A 19,569-nucleotide genomic window follows, 5' to 3' on the forward strand; every position below is an offset into this window, starting at 1 on the left:
ACAAAACTGCAAGTGTTCATTTCTTCACATTACTTAAAAATTCCGTTGTTTTCTTTTAATTAACTGTGATTGTATTTGATTAATTCAGCAACAGTTTTCTCCAGCCGTGAGGTCAGAGATTAATATGATCATTAACACTGAAATTTTCGCTCCCTCTCTGACCCCAAGATCCTTTTTTTTTTTTTTTTTTTTGGTGTCTTTTTACTTGGCTTTTTAATTGGGCATAGGACTAATTTTGTTGTGTTGTGGTAATTTCGCTGTGTTATGACTTGATTCCATTGTGTTGTGACTTATTTTTATTGTGTTGCAACTTGTTTACATTGTCTTATGCTTATTTTGTTGTGTTGTGGCTTGTTTCCATTGTTATGGGCTAATTTCATTGTGTTGCGCTAATTTTGTTGTGTTGCAGCTTGTTTCTGTTGTGTTGTGACTTATTTCTGTTGTGATGTGACTTGTTTCCGTTGTGTTATGCTAATTTTGTTGTGTTGTGGCTTGTTTCCATTGTGTTGCGCTAATTTTGTTGTGTTGCAGCTTGTTTCTGTTGTGTTGTGACTTATTTCTGTTGTGATGTGACTTGTTTCCGTTGTGTTGGGCTAATTTTGTTGTGTTGCAGCTTGTTTCTGTTGTGTTGTGACTTATTTCTGTTGTGATGTGACTTGTTTCCGTTGTGTTGGGCTAATTTTGTTGTGTTGCAGCTTGTTTCTGTTGTGTTGTGACTTATTTCTGTTGTGATGTGACTTGTTTCCGTTGTGTTGAGCTAATTTTGTTGTGTTGTGGCTTGTTTTCTTTGTGTTGGGCTAATTTCATTGTGCTTGTTTTAGTTGTGTTGTGGAGATACGATGGAGGCCACCGTACTTTTGTCATTCAGGTGAAAATTATTATACGCAAGTCTGTAACAAAGACATATTTCATCCATCAAAAATGCTAGAATGGCATTACCTAATGCGAATTTTTGTGAGCAGGTGGTTTGAACGAGAAAGTAGCATGTGGTAAATATATTTAGATGCGGCATGTAGCTTGTTGTGTGAACCCAGGAAGGGGTTTGCTAAGGTCTCTCTGACTCGCGTCAGTCCACAGTCTCATAAAGCCTGACGTTTATGGGCTCTCAGTTGATTGCAAAGTGTCAGTCTTAGATATTTTCATCATGAATGTGTGTTGTGATGGATGGATCCAATAAGACAAGAACACATTTCAAGGATGCATGAAAAAGAGTGGACCCCAGAGGGATGAAACACACAAATATAAACTCACAGGATGTTTATCATATAATTAGAACTTTCAATCAATTACTATTGTTGTTTTATTTATAATATACAGTATATTATAAATAAAAATAAAATATTATTTAAATTATTTATATATAACTTTGATTTTTTTATTTTGGTCACTTGCCCATACAGTATATAGCAGCATGACAACACATTAAAGCCCTACACAGAATAAAATACTGAGGACAAAAAATAACAGTGAGAGATTTAGTAATGTGAGCCACTCTATTTATATTGTTGGGTTGTCTTGTTTTCTTTGTCTTGGTTTCATGGCAGAGAGGTGTAAGTAAATGAAAGGATATTGCTTTTCGGCTCTGCTCACTCCAATTGGTCGGTCTGTTGTTTTCCTGTAGAGCTTCTCTCTATCTGCTTTTGTGTTTTGGCCTTCCTGTCGCTGTGTTTGTTAGTCGTGGCAGCTGTTGTCATCATAGTTTTCAGCACTTCACCACCTCCGTGTGAGGCTGAACTGCGATAAACGCATTTATTTTGGAAGCCTGGACTGGGAATAGCAGTTGCATTATTGTGGGATCTCTGGGACTGTAGCAACGCTCAGCCTGGTATTAAATTTGTGCCGGTCTCCAGGATGCAAGACATCTCACACTTTCTCCCCCCGAGTATGCAGAGCCCAAGATGCTCTGTGTTTGTGTGTGTGGGAATTTGACAGCTGTAATGGAATCCAATATCACCACCTCTCACATTCTCACATGCCCCTCTCCCTCTCACACACTCTCTTTCTCGCTCTCTTTCTGTCTCCGGCTCCTTATTTTCATCATTGGAGTAAAAGTGTGCATCTGTTTATTGCATGTTAAAATATTACATAGATCGCTTCCTGGCAGCCACCTCTTCCACAGCTCATGTAGTGTGTGTACTGTACATACAGTGGATCCTAATGTCTGAGTAAAAATCCTTCCGTTTTGCACTTTTCTAATCTAAATTTTGAACTGCAAATTATATTATCAGTTTAACAAGTGAAAAGTGAAAGGTAAAGGTAAAAGTCTTGGTCTTTGGTTTTGTCTTCCGTGTGTGTGTGTGTGTGTGTAAACATGCACAGGTATTTAAAGTGTGTGCATGACTGCTTTCTTACCCCCATAGCTTCTTCTTACATCATGTTGAGTGCAATCAATCAATAGTCATTAAAAATGGAATTCCAAAATGCCTCCTGTGTCTTGGTAGAAGCATGAATAAAACATGCACCATAACGACATTTTCCATCAGCCCTTCATCCCAAACCTCTGACAGCACCTTCTTCCCAAATTCTCAGAGTCTACTTTGAGTTTGCAAATGCTGTTTAAAAAAAAAAATTGCAGTATTGTTGGCTTACTTTCCAGTAAAAATATCTAAACCTTATTAAAATACGATACATTTAATTGAGAAGCAGAATACTTGTATCTTGATTTTTTTTTTTTCTTCTTAATAAATTACTTAAGACCATTATTTTTTGCAGTAAGATAATATAAATATGCTCCTATAGAACTATGGGAATGTTTCTCTTTTCCTCCTCCGGGATGATAAGGGTGCATATCCATCCCCAGACCTCCTTGAGGGAGGATAACTCCCCCGAGGAAAGCTATGAGAACATGTAACAGATTAGCCGACAGGAAAATCTCCAGAGCAGATGAAAGAGAGAGTGATCGTCGTCCTCTTTTTCCTCCAGGGGTTCTGCTAAAAACTCATTCGAATAGAAAATGTCAGAGTAAGGCAACATAATGATGATTTGTCTTGCACTTTCATTGCATGTACACACAATAAAGCGCACAAGCAGCCACAAAACAATGAACTAATATCCACTTCTAAAGGCAATACAGGTATTTTCATGCACTGGTCAAATAGTCAACATCTAAAATACACTTAAATTATTTATTTTACTGCACTTCATCGATTTGCATCTATATATACAGTACATACTGTATCTTTAAAGGCATTTTCTCAGAATGCACTAAACATAAATAGTTTTAAAATCAGGTGATATAAAAACAAGCCCTTCCATGAAAACCTTATATACTTAGTTTTTTTCTTTAAAAAACATGGTGAAATCCCTTGATACCCTTGATTCTAATATATCAGCGAAATGGTTCTGAAATGGTTATATCAGCGAACCTGGCTCAGATGTTCAGATGGAAATGCAAATGAGTTTATAATTATTTAGATAATGCATCATTTGCATATTTAAACAACATTTCAGAAAACTTGTAATACAAATATATTTGCAATTAATGTAATCAATCAGCTGGGAAAGCGTGGAGATTTCTGTTTGTTAGTTTTTTACCCAGTTCACTTGGGGAGTCTTGTCTTAACAACCACATAGCAACACCCTGGCAACCAGCAGAACACCCTAGCAAACAACCACTCAGAAACCTTCCGAAAATGTAAAATCTATTTGAAACTACATTCATATAACTGAAACTATGTTTATATGGTTGTTTGTAAATACATTGGCTGCTCTCTTTGTCTGTGTTTCACAGAGGTCGGTGCCTACAACCAAGTTACACACAAAGCATCTGCTTAGTCCTGGCTGGTGAAAACAAACGCCCAGGTGCCTAGATGAAAGCTCAAAGCCGAACAAGAGAGAGAGAAGTTCTTAGCGCTGCTTATGATAGGCAGGGAGACCGACGACGGCCGCTGAGTCTGAACACACAGCGCTCCTCGCTGTTTAAGCTTCCTCTTTCATCCTGGCTGCGGGGGCCGGGAATCAGAGTCCAACTTCACAGCGGTGCACGAGCTGGATTATCTCTAACGTGTGAAGAAAGAGAGGTCATTCAGATGGTAAAGTCTGTCTTGTTAGAAGTATTTGATCAAAACGACATGGCCTACATCAGACACTTCAAGATAGGATGCAGGGTGAGCGTGAAGTGAATGTAAACATGTACCAGACTGGAAAATGGTTTGAAATGTGGCAGTTGGTCAATTTTACTAATAGAGATTAGGACATGGTTCATTACAAGGTCAGAGATGGCATCAATCCTCCCCTAAAAATATCAGATTACTGTGCTTTTGATTGATTTCTGGGCAGAGCTTTAATTACTGGTCAGGGGTGCATTTCTTGTATGACAGCGTAGTTCGTTGTTTAACCAGCATAGTACAATGCATCATTGAAGAAATGAACATACTAATCATGACTGTCCCAAAACATGGACACACCTTCGTCATTGGAACTATGGAACTATAGTTTCAGGAAACACAGAATCGTTGAACTATTTTAGTAACATTAGAATTTTGACCATAGTTGGCTAACAATGTTTTTGGGAAACAACACTCCAAGTCAAGAGTTATAGATCCAACACACAAGTTTGTGAATGTTCTTTGGAACTATGGTTTCAGGAAACAGAATCGTTCAACGTTACTCCTTTGCGACCACAGGCTAACTATACTTTTGGAAAATGCACCTCAAGTCAAGAGCTGTAGTTCCAACTGCACAACTTTGTAATGCTGTTTGCGAATGTTTGCTGGAACTTTGGTTTCAGGAAAGACTGATTCATTGAACTATGTTAGTAATGAAGGAACTTGCAACCATAGTTGGCTTACAAAAAAAGTTTTTGGGAATCACACCCCAAGTTCAGGGCTATAGTTCAAAACACACAAGTTTGCGAATATTCTTTTGAACTATGGTTTCGGGAAACAGAATTTTTGAACTAAGTATCGTTACTAACTTGCAACCATAGGTGGCTAACAATGCTTTTGGGAAATGCACCTCACATCAAGAGCTGCACAGCTTTGTAATGCTGTTTGCGTATGTTGGAACAATGGTTTCAGGAAACTGATTCGTTAAACTAGTAAAGAGTCCTTTTGGGAAGCACACCCCAAGTCAAGAGCTGTAGTTCCAACCACACAAGTCTGCGATTCTGTTTGGGAATATTCTTTAAAAGTATGGGGACCATAGTTGGCTTACAATGCTCCAAGTCGAGAGCTGTAGTTCCAGCCACACAAATTTGTGATGCTGTTTGCAAATATTCTTTGAAAGTATGGTTTCGGGAAACGCAGTATCATCGAACTTTCAGTAACAAAGAAATTGCAACAACAGTTGGAAAACAATGCATTTGGGAGACATCCCAAGCTGTTAATAGATTACTGTGGGTGGGGCAAAACCTGGTTTGGGCATGGTTTTGTGCCTACCAGTGTGTATCTACCACCTGTGGCGAGTCCATGGTAACGCTGATAAAACGGCTTATCCTGCGAATGTGCAGTTGCGTCCTAGAGGAGGTGATATCCTCACACTGTTAGCAATCAGACTGTGTGTGTGTGTGTGTGTGTGTGTGTCAGAACAGGATCATTAATTCCAACCAGGCTCAAACAACTGCATCAACAAATCCCATCTCGGTCTAGCTTATTTGACCCTAGTGAAAGAAACTGCCAGCAGGCAGACTGTTTGTGTGGATTAGAGAGATAAAATTGCACGGCACCAGAAGGAGCTTTTACATTGACACCCACACTGACCATTTATGAAAGATATTTGAACAGTGAGCCATGGCAGAGGGCCGTGCGGTATGAGTAACTGATATTTATAGTGATCTTGCTTGGGGATTGGGGGGCGTTTGTTGAAATAATGTTGTCGTTATCGGTTCTCATGTCTCTGGGACATTAGGATTAGTGGTAGATAGATGAGATGGGTGTTCAGTCGCTCGCTGCAGAGCTCCACTCACGTGTGGAGAAACTCCTGAGTCTCTCACCACAGGCAGAAGATTATGGCGCATAAATAAACACAAACTGACAATTTTTGTAAGGAAATTCAAAACCGCTGCCTCGAATTTAAACTCTCACCATGCAAACACACAGCCGACAGCCAACTTCAGTCAAATACACACATAAATATCCCTCCATCCACTAGTAATGACCACTGTGTTTAGCCTGAGAACTGTTCATGGTGATCGGATAAAGAAGGCTTTTGCTCTCTCCCCCTCTCTTTTCATTCTCTCTTTTTATATCCCTCTTGCGTGCTCGCTAATGGGCTTGCAAAATGGGGTAGAGGTGGTAGAGATGAGCTGCACACCTTTATGCCTCCTGTTGTTCTAAATACCTCCCTTTTAGGTGGAAAACAGCATTTGAATTCAGAACTGCTCACAGCTGAAATGAAATGCTAATCTCACCCCACGTTTTCTTCTTTCCTGTTCTCGGCTGCTCTCTGGGCTCACCATATGCCGTAGCTATCGCAGAGTTCCAGGAAAGCATTCCGGTTCCAGAAGGAGCGCAATGCTCAGCCTCAAACCCGAAAATTAGCGATATTTCACATTAAATTGAGTCACGTTAAATTGCATCCAACTATGTACGTAATTACACGTGCTGATGTGTGTGTAATGAAGATTCGATACAGTTTTAGCGTTGTTGTGTGCATTAAATTAGAGCTTGTGTGTGTGTGTGTGTGTGTGTGTGTGTGTGTGCACTGGTGAGTGTGCATCTGTGATAATGTTTCTATTACTGGTTTGCCTTCATAAATATTAATGTAAAACATGCTGACCTTAATTTCAATTCTGTCTGCTGGCAAATCTCTTCCCTCTCACCCACTCACTAACTTACTGAGAGGGACAATAGAAGTAGAAATTGCCGAATGCCGAAGAACACTCATTATGTTTTTTTTTTTTTTCTCCAGAATGGAAGGATTGTTGAATGAATGGATGAGTAGATGAATAAATAGATGGTGTAGGTGAATGGGCATAATAGATTTAGGCAATCAAATCAGTAGAAAGCAGATGATGTTCTCATGTCGTTGAGATCCTAAAGTGTTGCTTGAGTGTGAGGGAGGATGGCAAAATTCAGGTGAAAAGTCGCATTAGAGAAGGTGTGTGATTGGCTGATTATGCTGTCAATGCAATAATGGCTGTCTATCATTTTCACTATCAGTCTGCAAATTGGAATGGGTCAAACTGGTGGAAATGTTTCCTAAACTGGAAACTGTGAGTGAAACATTTTTAGCGAACAAGCAGCTCGGGAAGCAGCACCTATGTGCCTGTTATATTTGCCTCTTAATAAAAATAACGTGACTATTAATAATAGGTTAACAATACTAAAAAGATCATCAGTATCAAATAAGATCTACACAATGTTGTTTACTTTTTCTTTAAAAAACTATGTAAAAATGTTGGTTCTAATAGTATTTATTAGAACCAACTGACATGGAAGTATTTTCACATAAAAAATATACTTTTTTATACTGTTTTATAAACAGTAAAGTACTTTAAATTGAATTATACTAATCAAAATAGACTGTTATAAAATTGTTTGCGTGATGATAGTGTAAAGGAAATTGGGTCCCATAAGCTTTCAACTAGGAAAGCACATAATTATTAAAAATAACAGAAAGGTGAATTTACTAAAAATCCCAAACACAGCAAAGGGACTTTGCCTCCTCATTTCAGAAGATCACCACTTGCTACTGAGTTGTTCCTGTATCGTGCGCTGAAGTTGATCTGAAGAAACTTCTAAGGCATGCTGGGAATCTTCACCGGATCTAACCATGGGGTGTAGCAGACATTCCACTTCCACTTCCACGTCTAATTGCTGAGAGTGTTTGTCTACTCTCAAATGAAAGTTTTCTCGCTCCGTTCGCAGCCATACAAAGTGTTATTCATCTGAACGCTCTCATGAACAGACTAACAGTCTGTTTGTTTGTTTGTTGGATATCCGGAATAAAAATTTACCCCCAACCTCTTGACTGCATCCCATAAGCATCCCAAGACTAAGAATACCATAGAACTGTACCTTCCTCTCTGCATGTATATATGTGTGAGTGTTCGCGTGTGTGTTCAGGTTTCTAAATGATATCTTCTGCATGCTCAGATGCTCCTGAGCGGGTGGCGACACCCCCAGAGGAAGTTGATTGACAGCTTGGCAGTGATAGCAGGAGTGATTCAGGGAGCAGAGAAAGTGAGGGGGAGCAAATGGAAAGAGGGAAAGAATAAAATGATTTGTATAGGCAAGAACTGTGTGGATTCGTACCTTACGATTGGATCTGAGTCCGAAGGTTTTGGAAGAAGTGAAGTCTTTTGTGATTCTATCGTTGAATCTACAAACTCAATCAACAGAACATGATTTGCATGGTGCACTAATTAATTCCTTTTTTTCCTTTGTGTTTCAGTAATCGCACAGTTGAAATTGCATTTTAAAGATTTTAAAGTACATTAAATTATGATGAAGTAGTTTATGCATCCTGGTGTGTAGAAAAACATCCCTAAAATGGTTTGATCCTGTGTTTTGAAAGGTTCTATGTAGATTTTTCACTGCATATGGAAACTTATCGAAGTTCCAAACCCTTTTAAGTTCGATAGAATTGTTTCTTCTAAGAGTGTTTAATATGGTAATTCGATGTAAAGAGTGTGCTTGATTTTACATTCTCTCTGCTGTTGGAGAAAATTATCTTTTTCTGATGTCTTTACATTTGTTTCAACAAATGTTTGACAAAAGTAAAATAGTAATTTACACTCTTAAAGATGCAATAATATCCTTTTGATGAGAAATTGTAGTATTTGTTAAGATCATTGAGATGCAGTGGATTAATTGCCCTGGATTTGTATTGTAAGTGCTACTAGACAGCGGTGTGTGCAGCATAAGCCTATAAACACAGAGGCCATTAACACATTGAAACAAACAAAAACAAAACACAATCTGTTGTTCAACTAATGGAGCTTTCAGAGAGGAGTAAGGAGAGCTGTTTTACTCTGATAAATGGCTCATGTGCATCGCTATACATCAACCCTAATTCTATAGAAGAAAATGTAGGCTAAATTAATTAACATTCAGTGAGGATTTACTTGTAAACTGATGAAATGAACCTGTCGCAAATACAAAAAGTAACTCATGCTTCATTTGCCATGAGAATTCAGCTCAGTTAAACGCAAAAAAAAAACAAGAACTGGATCAATATTTTTCACTTTGAGAGAGTCAGATAAGAGTTCAAGTTTTACTTTTACCAGTTTTATCCAGTTTTGGATGTGAGGAAAGATAGAGGAAGGATTCAAGAGCTTTCCAAACAAAGTGATGTGTGTCAGTGGGTGGAAATAATGAATGCAACTCAACTCTGTCTTCACACAACTAAAGTTTTCTATTGAAAGATAAAGTCTTAAAAAAAGAGTGGCACATCTTTCTGAAGTCCTGTGTTTCACAATACTTCAAGTTCTCACTGTAACTTTGACTGCAATGTATGTGAAACTCTGAAACACATGACAAACATGTTTCATCTTTGTTATGCCGTTCTTATTGCCTCTTTTAGGTGCCAAAGAGGTGAATGCCAGTGGCAAGACCTTCACAGTGAAGAGTTCCCTGCAGCTCCAGGTGAACCGGCGTGATGACGGTGTGGCCTACACCTGTAGAGTGGATCACGTGGCCCTAACTGCCACCCATGAAGAGACAACACGGGTTTTGGAAGTCCACTGTGAGTTCAAATGGGTCCCGACTCAAACCAACATCCCATGATGGTCAAAACTATATTGCTTACTATAAACCATAAACCTAAATCTACAAACAGGGCTCGAATTGAGGGGGGATGTGGGGGGATGGCATCCCCCTGGTCGAAAAAAATTACAAAAAGCACACCCTCTGTGAAACCACCGTCCTCCCTTACCATCCCCTTCGGATTATTAATTTTATGTATTACGTAAAACTTATCATGGACATGAAATGTTCAAATTCTCTACTTATGAACATATACGAACTAAGTTACGGCGATTGGCCAATCAGAACTCAGTACTGTAACAAGCTGCGCACAAGCAGAAGCAATTTCGTCATTTTTTGCGCAAAATGGTTCAAGCACAACTTTTGAAGATCTTTAAAAAAGAAGACAACAGAAGGTATTATTTTTCCTTGATTAGAATTTAAAGACATTCTCCTGACATAATGTATGTGTGACTGTGAGGGACTGAGAGACGATAGGAGAGCTTACATTATCCAACTTTGAGAAAAAAAACAAAAAAAAACACGTCTTGAGAGTCCGAAAGCATTCACTGCACGATGAAGCCCATTAGAATAGAGTTAGAATGCCCTTATAATTCCAGCAATGAAACAAAAAAATACCCATGTATGAGTTTTTTTGTTTTTATATTCATTGCACAAGCAATGTACTTTTCTGTATATCAGCGCATGTGCGCGAGGCTGCAAGCACAAATGTGCTATTAGTTTTATACAACAGTGCAGACCAACCAATTTTGTAATCATTGTGTAAAATTAGCCACAGAACCAACCCCTTAATTTTGATTTCATTGGGTTTTCAATGACTTATTAAAGTTACAATGAAATGTAATTTTGGCAACTTTAATTCTGAAATATGGTGTTGTGATGCAAAGATTATGCAATAATTACAGACAAAAATAATTTATGCGTTAGAGTTTCTCTTTGAAGTGCTGACATTTTATACTTTACTTTATTTAATCAATCTACTGCGATGCAGTGGAGCATTTGGGCCTGAGCAACACATCACATCATTTACCTTTTGATCTCCATCGAGTGTCATTCCTCCGCTTGGATGCTGCTGTCTGAAACAATATTTCTTTGTTCGTCTCTCTGTCTCTGTCATAGATGCTCCGTATGTAGAGATCAAACACTCCATACCAGCCCCACTGGAGGGGCAGTACCTCAAACTGGAATGTGTACCTCATGGAAACCCCTCGTAAGCATCCACAATTTATCAGCATCTCACTGAATTATAATGTTTGCAAAGAGCTTTGGGAAGTTGCACCAAGAAGAAATTTCCCTGTGGGCAGGCCTACGGCTAGCAGCTTATAACCACATGCTTGCATTAATGTGATGACTCATAACTGTGATTCTGTCGAAATGAAACAGCTATATATATATATATATATATATATATATATATAACCATGAATTCAAACAGAAAACAACATTAAGCAGCTCTTAGCCAATGGTACAACTAAAGCTAAAATAAGGCCAGTGTTTTCTAATATTCCCAAAGATTGTTACTGAAGAATTGAATCTTTAAAATCTGAACTAAATCATACTAAAAATAAATAAATGCAAATCTCATTTTAAAAAAAAAAGTGTGTGATATGACCTTTTTAGGCGAGTGTCCCATCAATGAAAAGAAACTGAATTATGTTTCTAATTAGAAGCTAAAAATCAATGTTTCATCAGGCCAGACCCAGTACTCTGGACTAAAGACGGAGGAGAGCTGCCAGACCTGGACCGGGTGATGGTTGAAGGAAGAGAGCTCACCTTCATGGCACTGAACAAAACAGACAACGGCACCTACCGCTGTGAAGCTACCAATCACCTTGGCACCAGCCATGCTGAATATAAGCTGGTTGTTAAAGGTGAGTGACAGACAGATTATATTAACATGTCTTTTAAAGCCAACACAGTTCTTGCTGCTCTCTTGGAAAACATCTCCTTCACTAATTAAACCTACGTTTCTAACCTTTTTATAGCCATCATGTTATTAAAGCCTTTGAAAGATGAAATGCCTTGAAATGATTGCTGGCCTAAAGAATCCAAAATATCTAGCTTAAAAATTAATTCAGCCAGAAATGGAAATTCTGTCATCCTTTACTCACCCTCATGTTTTTCCAAACTTGTATAACTTTTGCAAAGCCCAAAAGAAAATATTTTCAACTATGTCAGCTGTTTTTGTCCATTTTATGAAAAAATGTATGCAAACCCAAACTTTCAAGCATTATTTTGCACAGCATATTTGTTTTAGTCTTTCTGTGAGCAAATTGACCAATGTTTTGGTCTGATTTGAGAGTGAATAAAGTATTAAATTTCAATCCGTTCATCATTCAAAGTAATCATATTGTTTCAGAAGACTTCATACAAGTTCATTTCATTTAATTTCATTCATAATATTGGCAGTTAGCATTCTTCTATTGCATCGAAAAAAGAAAATCATATGCACTTGAAAATAAATGACAGAATTTTTACAGTCTGAAATATTCCTTTAATTTAGTGACAATTTTCCAAAGACATACAATCACCTTGGTGTCATAAATTCTGCACAAACAATGTGTACATATAAGCCCGCTTTTCTATGTCCTTCTCCGACTTGGTTTAAGAGAATAAGTTTCACCCACTTAGCATAACAGCAAAGCGTGATGGGTCTCGATACACCCTGAGGTTCAGAGGCTACACTGCGTCCACATCTGCCATCACTTTCATCAGAGGCAGCTGTGCGGATACGCTCACAGGCTAAGAACGGATATGACTGTGGGCATCGAGCGGAAGCATCTCTCCAGCCCCCCTGCTTCTTGTGCCTCTGCCTTCTTGACACTGAACCCCTCCAGGCTGGAAAACTCTTCCTCCACCTCTCAGTTTGAGAAGTTTCTTTTCTCTCACTTTCTTCTTGTATCTCTGCTTTTGTATCCTCCCACAGGGCGTCTTAAGAAGATTTAATTAGCCGTTAAGGTGCAGTATAGGGGTCCAGCCAGTGGCTCATTGAAATGTCAGGACACTATAACAACAAGGAGAACCAAAGCTCTTAATGATGTTGATACTATAAAACTGACACCTTCTCTGTAGGAATAAAAAGCTAATTGGGTGTCACAAATATAAAGCACCATGTCTGAATTCATTACTGTCTTTTTAAATGGCAAAACATGATGCCGTCCTTCCAACAGTGATTAGCGCAAAACCTGGAGCAATATAATGGTCACTGTCCTTCATCAGATCACCTACCTTGTATTGTGTCAATTGAAAACGCAATATAACCTGTTCAATATGCAGCCGATCGCTTTATATTCTAGGCAGAGCGCTGCCATGTCAGTGGGGTTCTTGAGTGAGAAGTATAGTCAATATTATTATTCAAATCTCACCCTTAATTAAAATTGGGCCATGACATTTAAATAAGATATTAGAGCAGGCCAATAGTATCTAGACTGTTTGAACAGGTTTGAACACTTTAATAAATCTCTGAATCCCCCAACTAAAAAAAAATCTCATGATCTAGTCTAGTTTTAGTTCCATAAGCTTACACTTTTAAAATGAGAACAAATTCTGTTATATAGCAGTGAGGTTTTAAGGTGAATTTCTGCAACGCTAGTTCATCAAACAGAAAAATAATTAATGTTTTTAAAAGTTTCCCAAATACCTTCGCTGTCTATCATTGGTTGGTCAAACCGATAACACACCCACTCTATTGGTCAAGTTAGTGTTGCTATATTGGACTGGCTGGATGATCAAACAAAAACAGCAATGTTTTGATCGCAACAGAGGCTGTGTTTATACTTTTTGGAGAAATCAGCCAATGAATGGCTTATTTCTATTCTCTGCATAGTAATCTAGGATAGAAAAAGGTTTTTAACATCCACAACATTACTCAAACACTTCCACCATTTCCACCAGAAATGCTTACAACCCTGCCACCTGCAAAGAAATTATTCAAGTAATTATCATTCTAATAGTAAAATCTTGAGAAAATGATCAACTGTTGTATGTGCATATTAAAGCTGAACAGGTACGTAGCTGATAATTTCACAAGTGCAAGTGATTTCACACAGGATTTTATTATTAGAACAATAATGATGAAGGTCTCTGTTTGGTTAAAGTGTTTCTTCATATCCCTGGGCAGGAATCTTCTGTCATGTGCTAAATAACTTTCAAAAAAGAAATATTTTATTCATTCAATACTAAATGCATTATGAATAATGTACTTTGGAAACCCAAAATATATCCCATTTGATCTTTTTCAAAAACTCCCAAGGCTCCAGCCATCAGTAGTGGTGTTTGATAAGGAAAACACTATTACTATTGCTGTTACTCAGAGCATTTGTTGAAATTCATAACCCTAGGAGTATCAACAAATCCTTTTTAATACTAAAAGTATTAAACTATGACAATCCAGCAAGTGTAATTCATCCTGGATTGTTTGTGCTAAAAATGTAAATGATACGTCAAATTATATGGTTTGCTATAACTTTTCTACATGATTTGACAGTAAAACCACTTGAAACACAGCCAAGGAAACCCACAACACTCTAAAAAAAAGGCTCAAAATGACTTAGTAACTGCCTAGCAATGCCATGAGTTTTGCATGGCCAGGAACCACTCACATTTTTCTCAGAGGATTTAAAAATCTAGCCGTGAGCTGCTGTTTACCAATGTCGGCTTCTGAAACATGAGGTCTGTCTAATTTCTAGTTAGCCAGAGCTGGTAGCTGCTGTGCAATTTTGAGATATCGGTTGGATTACTCTGCTTGTCTGCTGGAGTCCATTAGTACGAAGGCAGACTGGTGATTTAGCTTATCAACTTTAGCCCAACTCTCCTCTCGTGTCCTTACCATTGCACTAAACATGCTTTATGCATGCAAAGCGGCTGCCAGCATTAAGCTGATTGTGGAACCAGAATTATGTTCAAGAGGCTTGAATGATACCTGCTATTTTTAAAAGCATAATCACTCAATTTAAATTGCACCTTGAAATTGTATGAAATTAAAATAGATTGGTGTGAACTTTGCTTTTGACTAAGAACATTTTAGCGCGGCCCCCTCTGCACAATAAAACAACATTCAGCGATGGATCCTGACTCCATTCAACAAAGATGTTGATGCTTTTTCATTATCAGCATACATTTATTAATATTTAATATAGAGTTTGAACAATAAATAATCATTATCCACTATGATTTTCTGTCATGCTCTATCTATTAAATATTTAATAAAATATATATATATAATCATGTTTATCTTTTTTCCATTTCCTTTTATTGTGTAAAAGTTGGCATTTGAGCTGTCTGTGGAAAATGTATTAATATTTTTAAAAGTTTTGATCTGGTCTGTCACCCTATCCGAATTCATTTTACCCATCTAGTAAAGTCGTGACTTTTCCCCGTAAGGGGAAAAGTCGTAAGGGTTGACCGTTACAAGTATAAAACTAAATACTATAAAAAAGCATGTTTATGCCTTTTTAACTGGGCCTAAGTCTCTTGACCTCAAAGAAAACACCAACTTCAGTAGCTGTTTTATATTTTTAAATATGCACTGATATTGAGCTCTGAACTGCCCTGATATAAAGATATATGATCAGGAACAAAAGGCTTGTTATGGTGATTGTTCTCCACATTTTCTCCAGCATGTCGGCTGTGCAGACTGCTTTTGATAGTTCATCAAATATTGATGCTTTTCTCCCCGTATGCAGCTTGCTTTCCTATCATTTTGTGAGCAAAACTGTCACTTTGCTATCATCGTGAACGGTTTGATATATTATACACACACCAAACCCATTATCCGTAAACATCATAAAGAAAAACATTCATTTCTGGAATGTCATCTATGCTGTACATGCCGTTTATTTTAATAATTTATTCAAGTGTGCATTGTTAAATTAAATCCATTCAGTTTTTATCTGTATTCTGTCAGCATGACAACTATTGTGTTTCATTTGTTCCATTGTTATAGGAACGTTTTCTTCCCCTTGTCATTATTGTTTTGTATTTTATCCGTCCTTTTTTGTTTACATGTTTGTTGTCATTGTTGTTTGTCACGTACAACAGATGCCCCCACCACATCGTCACCATCCACAACTTCCCCTGCACCCATCCTCCCAGACACTACAGGTCCCTTAGACTCCAAGCATCTCAATTCTGCTGTCACCGGTAACAGAGGTACTGTACAACCCCACTGCCCTTCCTCCTTTTCCTCGTGGTCTCCCTCACACATCCCTATACCTCTCTTTCTTTTCCCCAAGCCCGTTTCCTCTGACTGAAGTCCGTAGCTCTAAGGACATCTGGAGTGTTTTTGTTCCTAACAGTCACTCTGCACCTTTGTGTGTCCTTGTTTAGTTCCTATCTCTTCCTTCCACCATCCACTTGTTCTAACTATGATTTCTAGCATCTCAGATGTGACCCTTTGTGTGTCATTCAACCCATCTTATTAAAGGTATGAATCAACAAAAAAATAAAATTTTAATTGTTTACTCAGACTTTTGTCATTTCAAATCAGCATGCTATTATTTTCTTTCCATTAGAACTCAAAATTGCTACTAAGTTTTACAAATAGTAACAAATAAATGGCATGTAATGTGAAATTTGGAAGTCGAAACACTAAAACAGTATTTTCTTGTAAAACGTACTCCAATGATCTTTGTTTTACAACCTCAAAAAAAGTTCTTTTTTTTTTTTTACATAATTTCCCTTCCGTTGAAGCTCCTATAAGTTAAGACTCAAAAAAATTGTGCATCCAAGGCAGTTTTCACCTCAGTCATGGAAAATACCTGGTTCTTGCATGCCACATATCATAATGTCAGACAGCATATGGGTTTGGGACAACTTTTGGGGGTCAGTACATGACAATCTGTATAAGATTCAACTTTGTTCACCTTAACTATACCCTCTCCTGGAGTTTGTGCATCTTTAGAGGGTCTGAACAACAGTCCCCATCAGTTAAGTGCCTTGACACCAAGCCTGTAGGCATATCTGTACCTTGTGACATAAGTGTTTTTAGACCCTTGCAGTGAACGTCCAGTCTCAGGGTTATCAGGATCTGTTTTGTTTATTGTTTATGAATGTTTCAGCTAAATATAGACAGTGTGATTTATAAGGTGTATCTAAAAATTTTCACACTCCTCATGGACTCTCCATAAGGTTGTTTGCATCTGTACCTATTTTTGTGTGACTTGTGAGGGGGGCAGCCCTGTTGGTGCAACTTTAAAGGACGTTTGTACACGGAAACAGAAAGGCTGTGCTTGTGTTGTATCATGGTTCCTCATGGTTCCATTCTTCAATGTGGCTTACTTGGTTAAATTTGAGGATAACTTGGACTAAACAAGGGATTTTGTGGTCTTTGATACAAGATTAAAGTTTATCCAGCACCAGTATGTTCCTGTTCCTGAAGATATCCCAGTTTTATGCCAGGTTATGCTGAAATTATCCTTTAAAACCAGAATGGAATCAGCAATTTGTGAAGAAATATCGCACATATTCCCTCCATCGAAAAGGATTTCTCTCCAAACTTGTAATGCTGAACATCTGCAGTGTTAACGGATCTTATTTGTCTAAATGCATTAGCAGCTCATTCTCCTGCCCACGATCAATGGGGGCGTACCAGCGGCGAATTTCTGGCCTCATCGTTCTGCCAGGCTTAATGGGAATAATAACTCTTCCTCAAAGAAACACGGGGCCCAGGCGATGCCATCAGTGCATCTCCCATCCCTGTTAAATCTGCCAAATGTGTTTTTATGGCTTGCAAATTAGCTGTGACCTTATGAAGCTGAAAGGTTGAATAAAGTACTGGGGATGCTGAGAATTTAAAATATTTACAGCTCACTTTTCATAATCAGCATGAAAGTGCACTGCCGTAGACCCCTGCGCCGTTATTGTCCCACGGAGACACTTTTACAGGGATAATGATTGGTCATGCCTTTTGTCTTTAGACAGGGAGAGAAAAGTGCAGAAATTTATCTGTTTTAGCAAGGATCTGGGTCTGGGTTCATTAGCCAAGGCCAGAAATGAAAGAGAAGACAACAAAGCGCAGCAATTTTGCAAAATTATTACAAAACTTTTTAAACTTGTCCAGCGTCTGCCAAGAATTACCCGGCTTAATTGGATTTAACTCCAGGACATAAACAGAGAAAAAGCTATCTTGGAAGTACTGAAGTTTTTGAAGCTTTGAAATATGTTGGCTTGAAAAAAAAAAAAAAAAAAAAGAGAAATTATTTCAAATTATGTCCTATTATTTCCGCTGTAGGTCACTGTGGATTCCTCCAAGACCCTTTGTCAAAAAGACACGTTATACATGGCTGGAGACTACTAGCCTCCTGCAAGGAGTCTCACAGTGCAGAGTGGAACATATGTTTCTTGAAGCGTTGACCATAAACCCAGCAATTACTCAACATGGCCACACCACAGGAGCGTAATAGGCAGATGTGGCCTGTCAGTTGTGGCCTGGAAGCGGCCTTGTTCATGGGCTGTAATCCCAGTAAGAAGAAAACAAATGAGCAATCCTCAGAGAGTCATTTGCAAGTTCCAACACTTTGTTCCTGGTCTGCAGGCAGTATGTGCCGCCCTGAAAAACATTGTTCATCCAATTAGTGCTTTACCAGAAGTCTAGAGCCACGTTTGAGTTTCTTGAGTTATTTCTTCAAGTCACATGACTGCTTGTAGCTGTGAATGTGTGGATCGCAAGGCAATTCTGCATGATTAAAATGACGAAGTAGCCATGATGATTTTTTTTTTTTTTTTTTTTTATATAATTCTGCACATTCATGTTGCAGTAAAAATTATGCTACAACCTTAAAGGGGTCATCAGATGCCCATTTTACACAAGTTGATATAATTCTTTATGGTCTTAATGAAAAGTCTATAACATACTCTGGTTCAAATGTCTCAGGGTAAAGAAGGTGTTTTTTACACTACCATTGTCAAAATCAGCTCTGTTTTCAGCACGCTATTCTAGTCCAGAAATGCTAGTGAGCTCTGCTGACTCCGCTCCTCTCTTCCGTGGAGTGACGAGCAGACCATAGATTTGTGTAGATTCCCTATTCGACCGCTGCAGATACATTGACGCGTCAGCCATCTCGTATTCACCATAATAATCAATGAATATTCAAAGATATACAAGCGTATAATTGCTGTAGACGCACACAGTCAATGCGCTCAAAGATTCGCAGACCGTTCCAAAAATGGCGGATGGCTTACGTATCGCGGCCCATAGACACAGTTGATAATAAGGAATCTAGGTATAAATATCTATGGAGCATACTAAACTTAGCCACGAAACTGGCTAACTAGCACATTATTATGAAAGGCGATTTGCAAAGATTCATAAAAACCCTTATACTCACTTCTTCTGTAGAGAACTACGTCATTCTGACAGGAACCTCAGAACAGCCTGATTTGAGAAAGGGGATTTTAAAATAGGGATTTAAAAAAAAAAACACTGGGTGGATTTTTATCATTATAGGATGGATGTGTACACACACTTCCAACACACATTTATGTTCAAACAACATGTAAAGTGAATTTTGCAACCGATGACCCCTTTAAACTGAAAACTGAAAAAAAAAATAGGAAAAAACCTTTAAAGATTTATTTCATATTGTTCCTTAATGCATTTGACATTTGTTACCCATGTGAAAGAGATAGAAAGGATTATGTTCTTTTTGTTTAGCAAAGTTCAAAGAGTACACAAGCATGTAGTTTTATGATTGAAACAAAGTGATGGTGGGAAATTTCAGCATTTTAAAATACTTTTTCCTAACAACAACAAGAATAAGAACAAGAAAAATAGCAAAAATGTATGAGTACAATATACAATTGTTGTTGCAATTTATATTTTGTCTGAAATTTGAATGACTTTTGCCAGTTAACCTGAAATATATTCTCATGTTTAGTATTTTCTGCATACTTAGCACAGTGCAATACATTTTGTGATAGGTCA

At 38.0% G+C, this 19,569-nt stretch overlaps 1 protein-coding gene across 3 annotated transcripts in view; it reads left to right on the plus strand.

Annotated features, from left to right (window-relative positions):
- Positions 1-19,569, plus strand: part of LOC306864231 (cell adhesion molecule 2-like) — a 389,175-nt gene that overhangs the window by 357,192 nt on the left and 12,414 nt on the right. For 2 of the 3 annotated variants that reach the window (XM_079408079.1, XM_079408080.1), the window contains 4 exons: positions 9,466-9,627; positions 10,767-10,857; positions 11,340-11,518; positions 15,687-15,797. In XM_079408079.1, coding sequence (XP_079264205.1) covers positions 9,466-9,627; positions 10,767-10,857; positions 11,340-11,518; positions 15,687-15,797 — 543 coding nt within the window. The remainder of the gene's footprint in view (positions 1-9,465; positions 9,628-10,766; positions 10,858-11,339; positions 11,519-15,686; positions 15,798-19,569) is intronic. The other variant, XM_079408081.1, reaches the window with a different exon arrangement.

Source organism: Barbus barbus (genome assembly GCF_936440315.1).
Source record: "Barbus barbus genome assembly, chromosome: 45".
NCBI classification, from domain to species: Eukaryota; Metazoa; Chordata; class Actinopteri; order Cypriniformes; family Cyprinidae; genus Barbus; species Barbus barbus.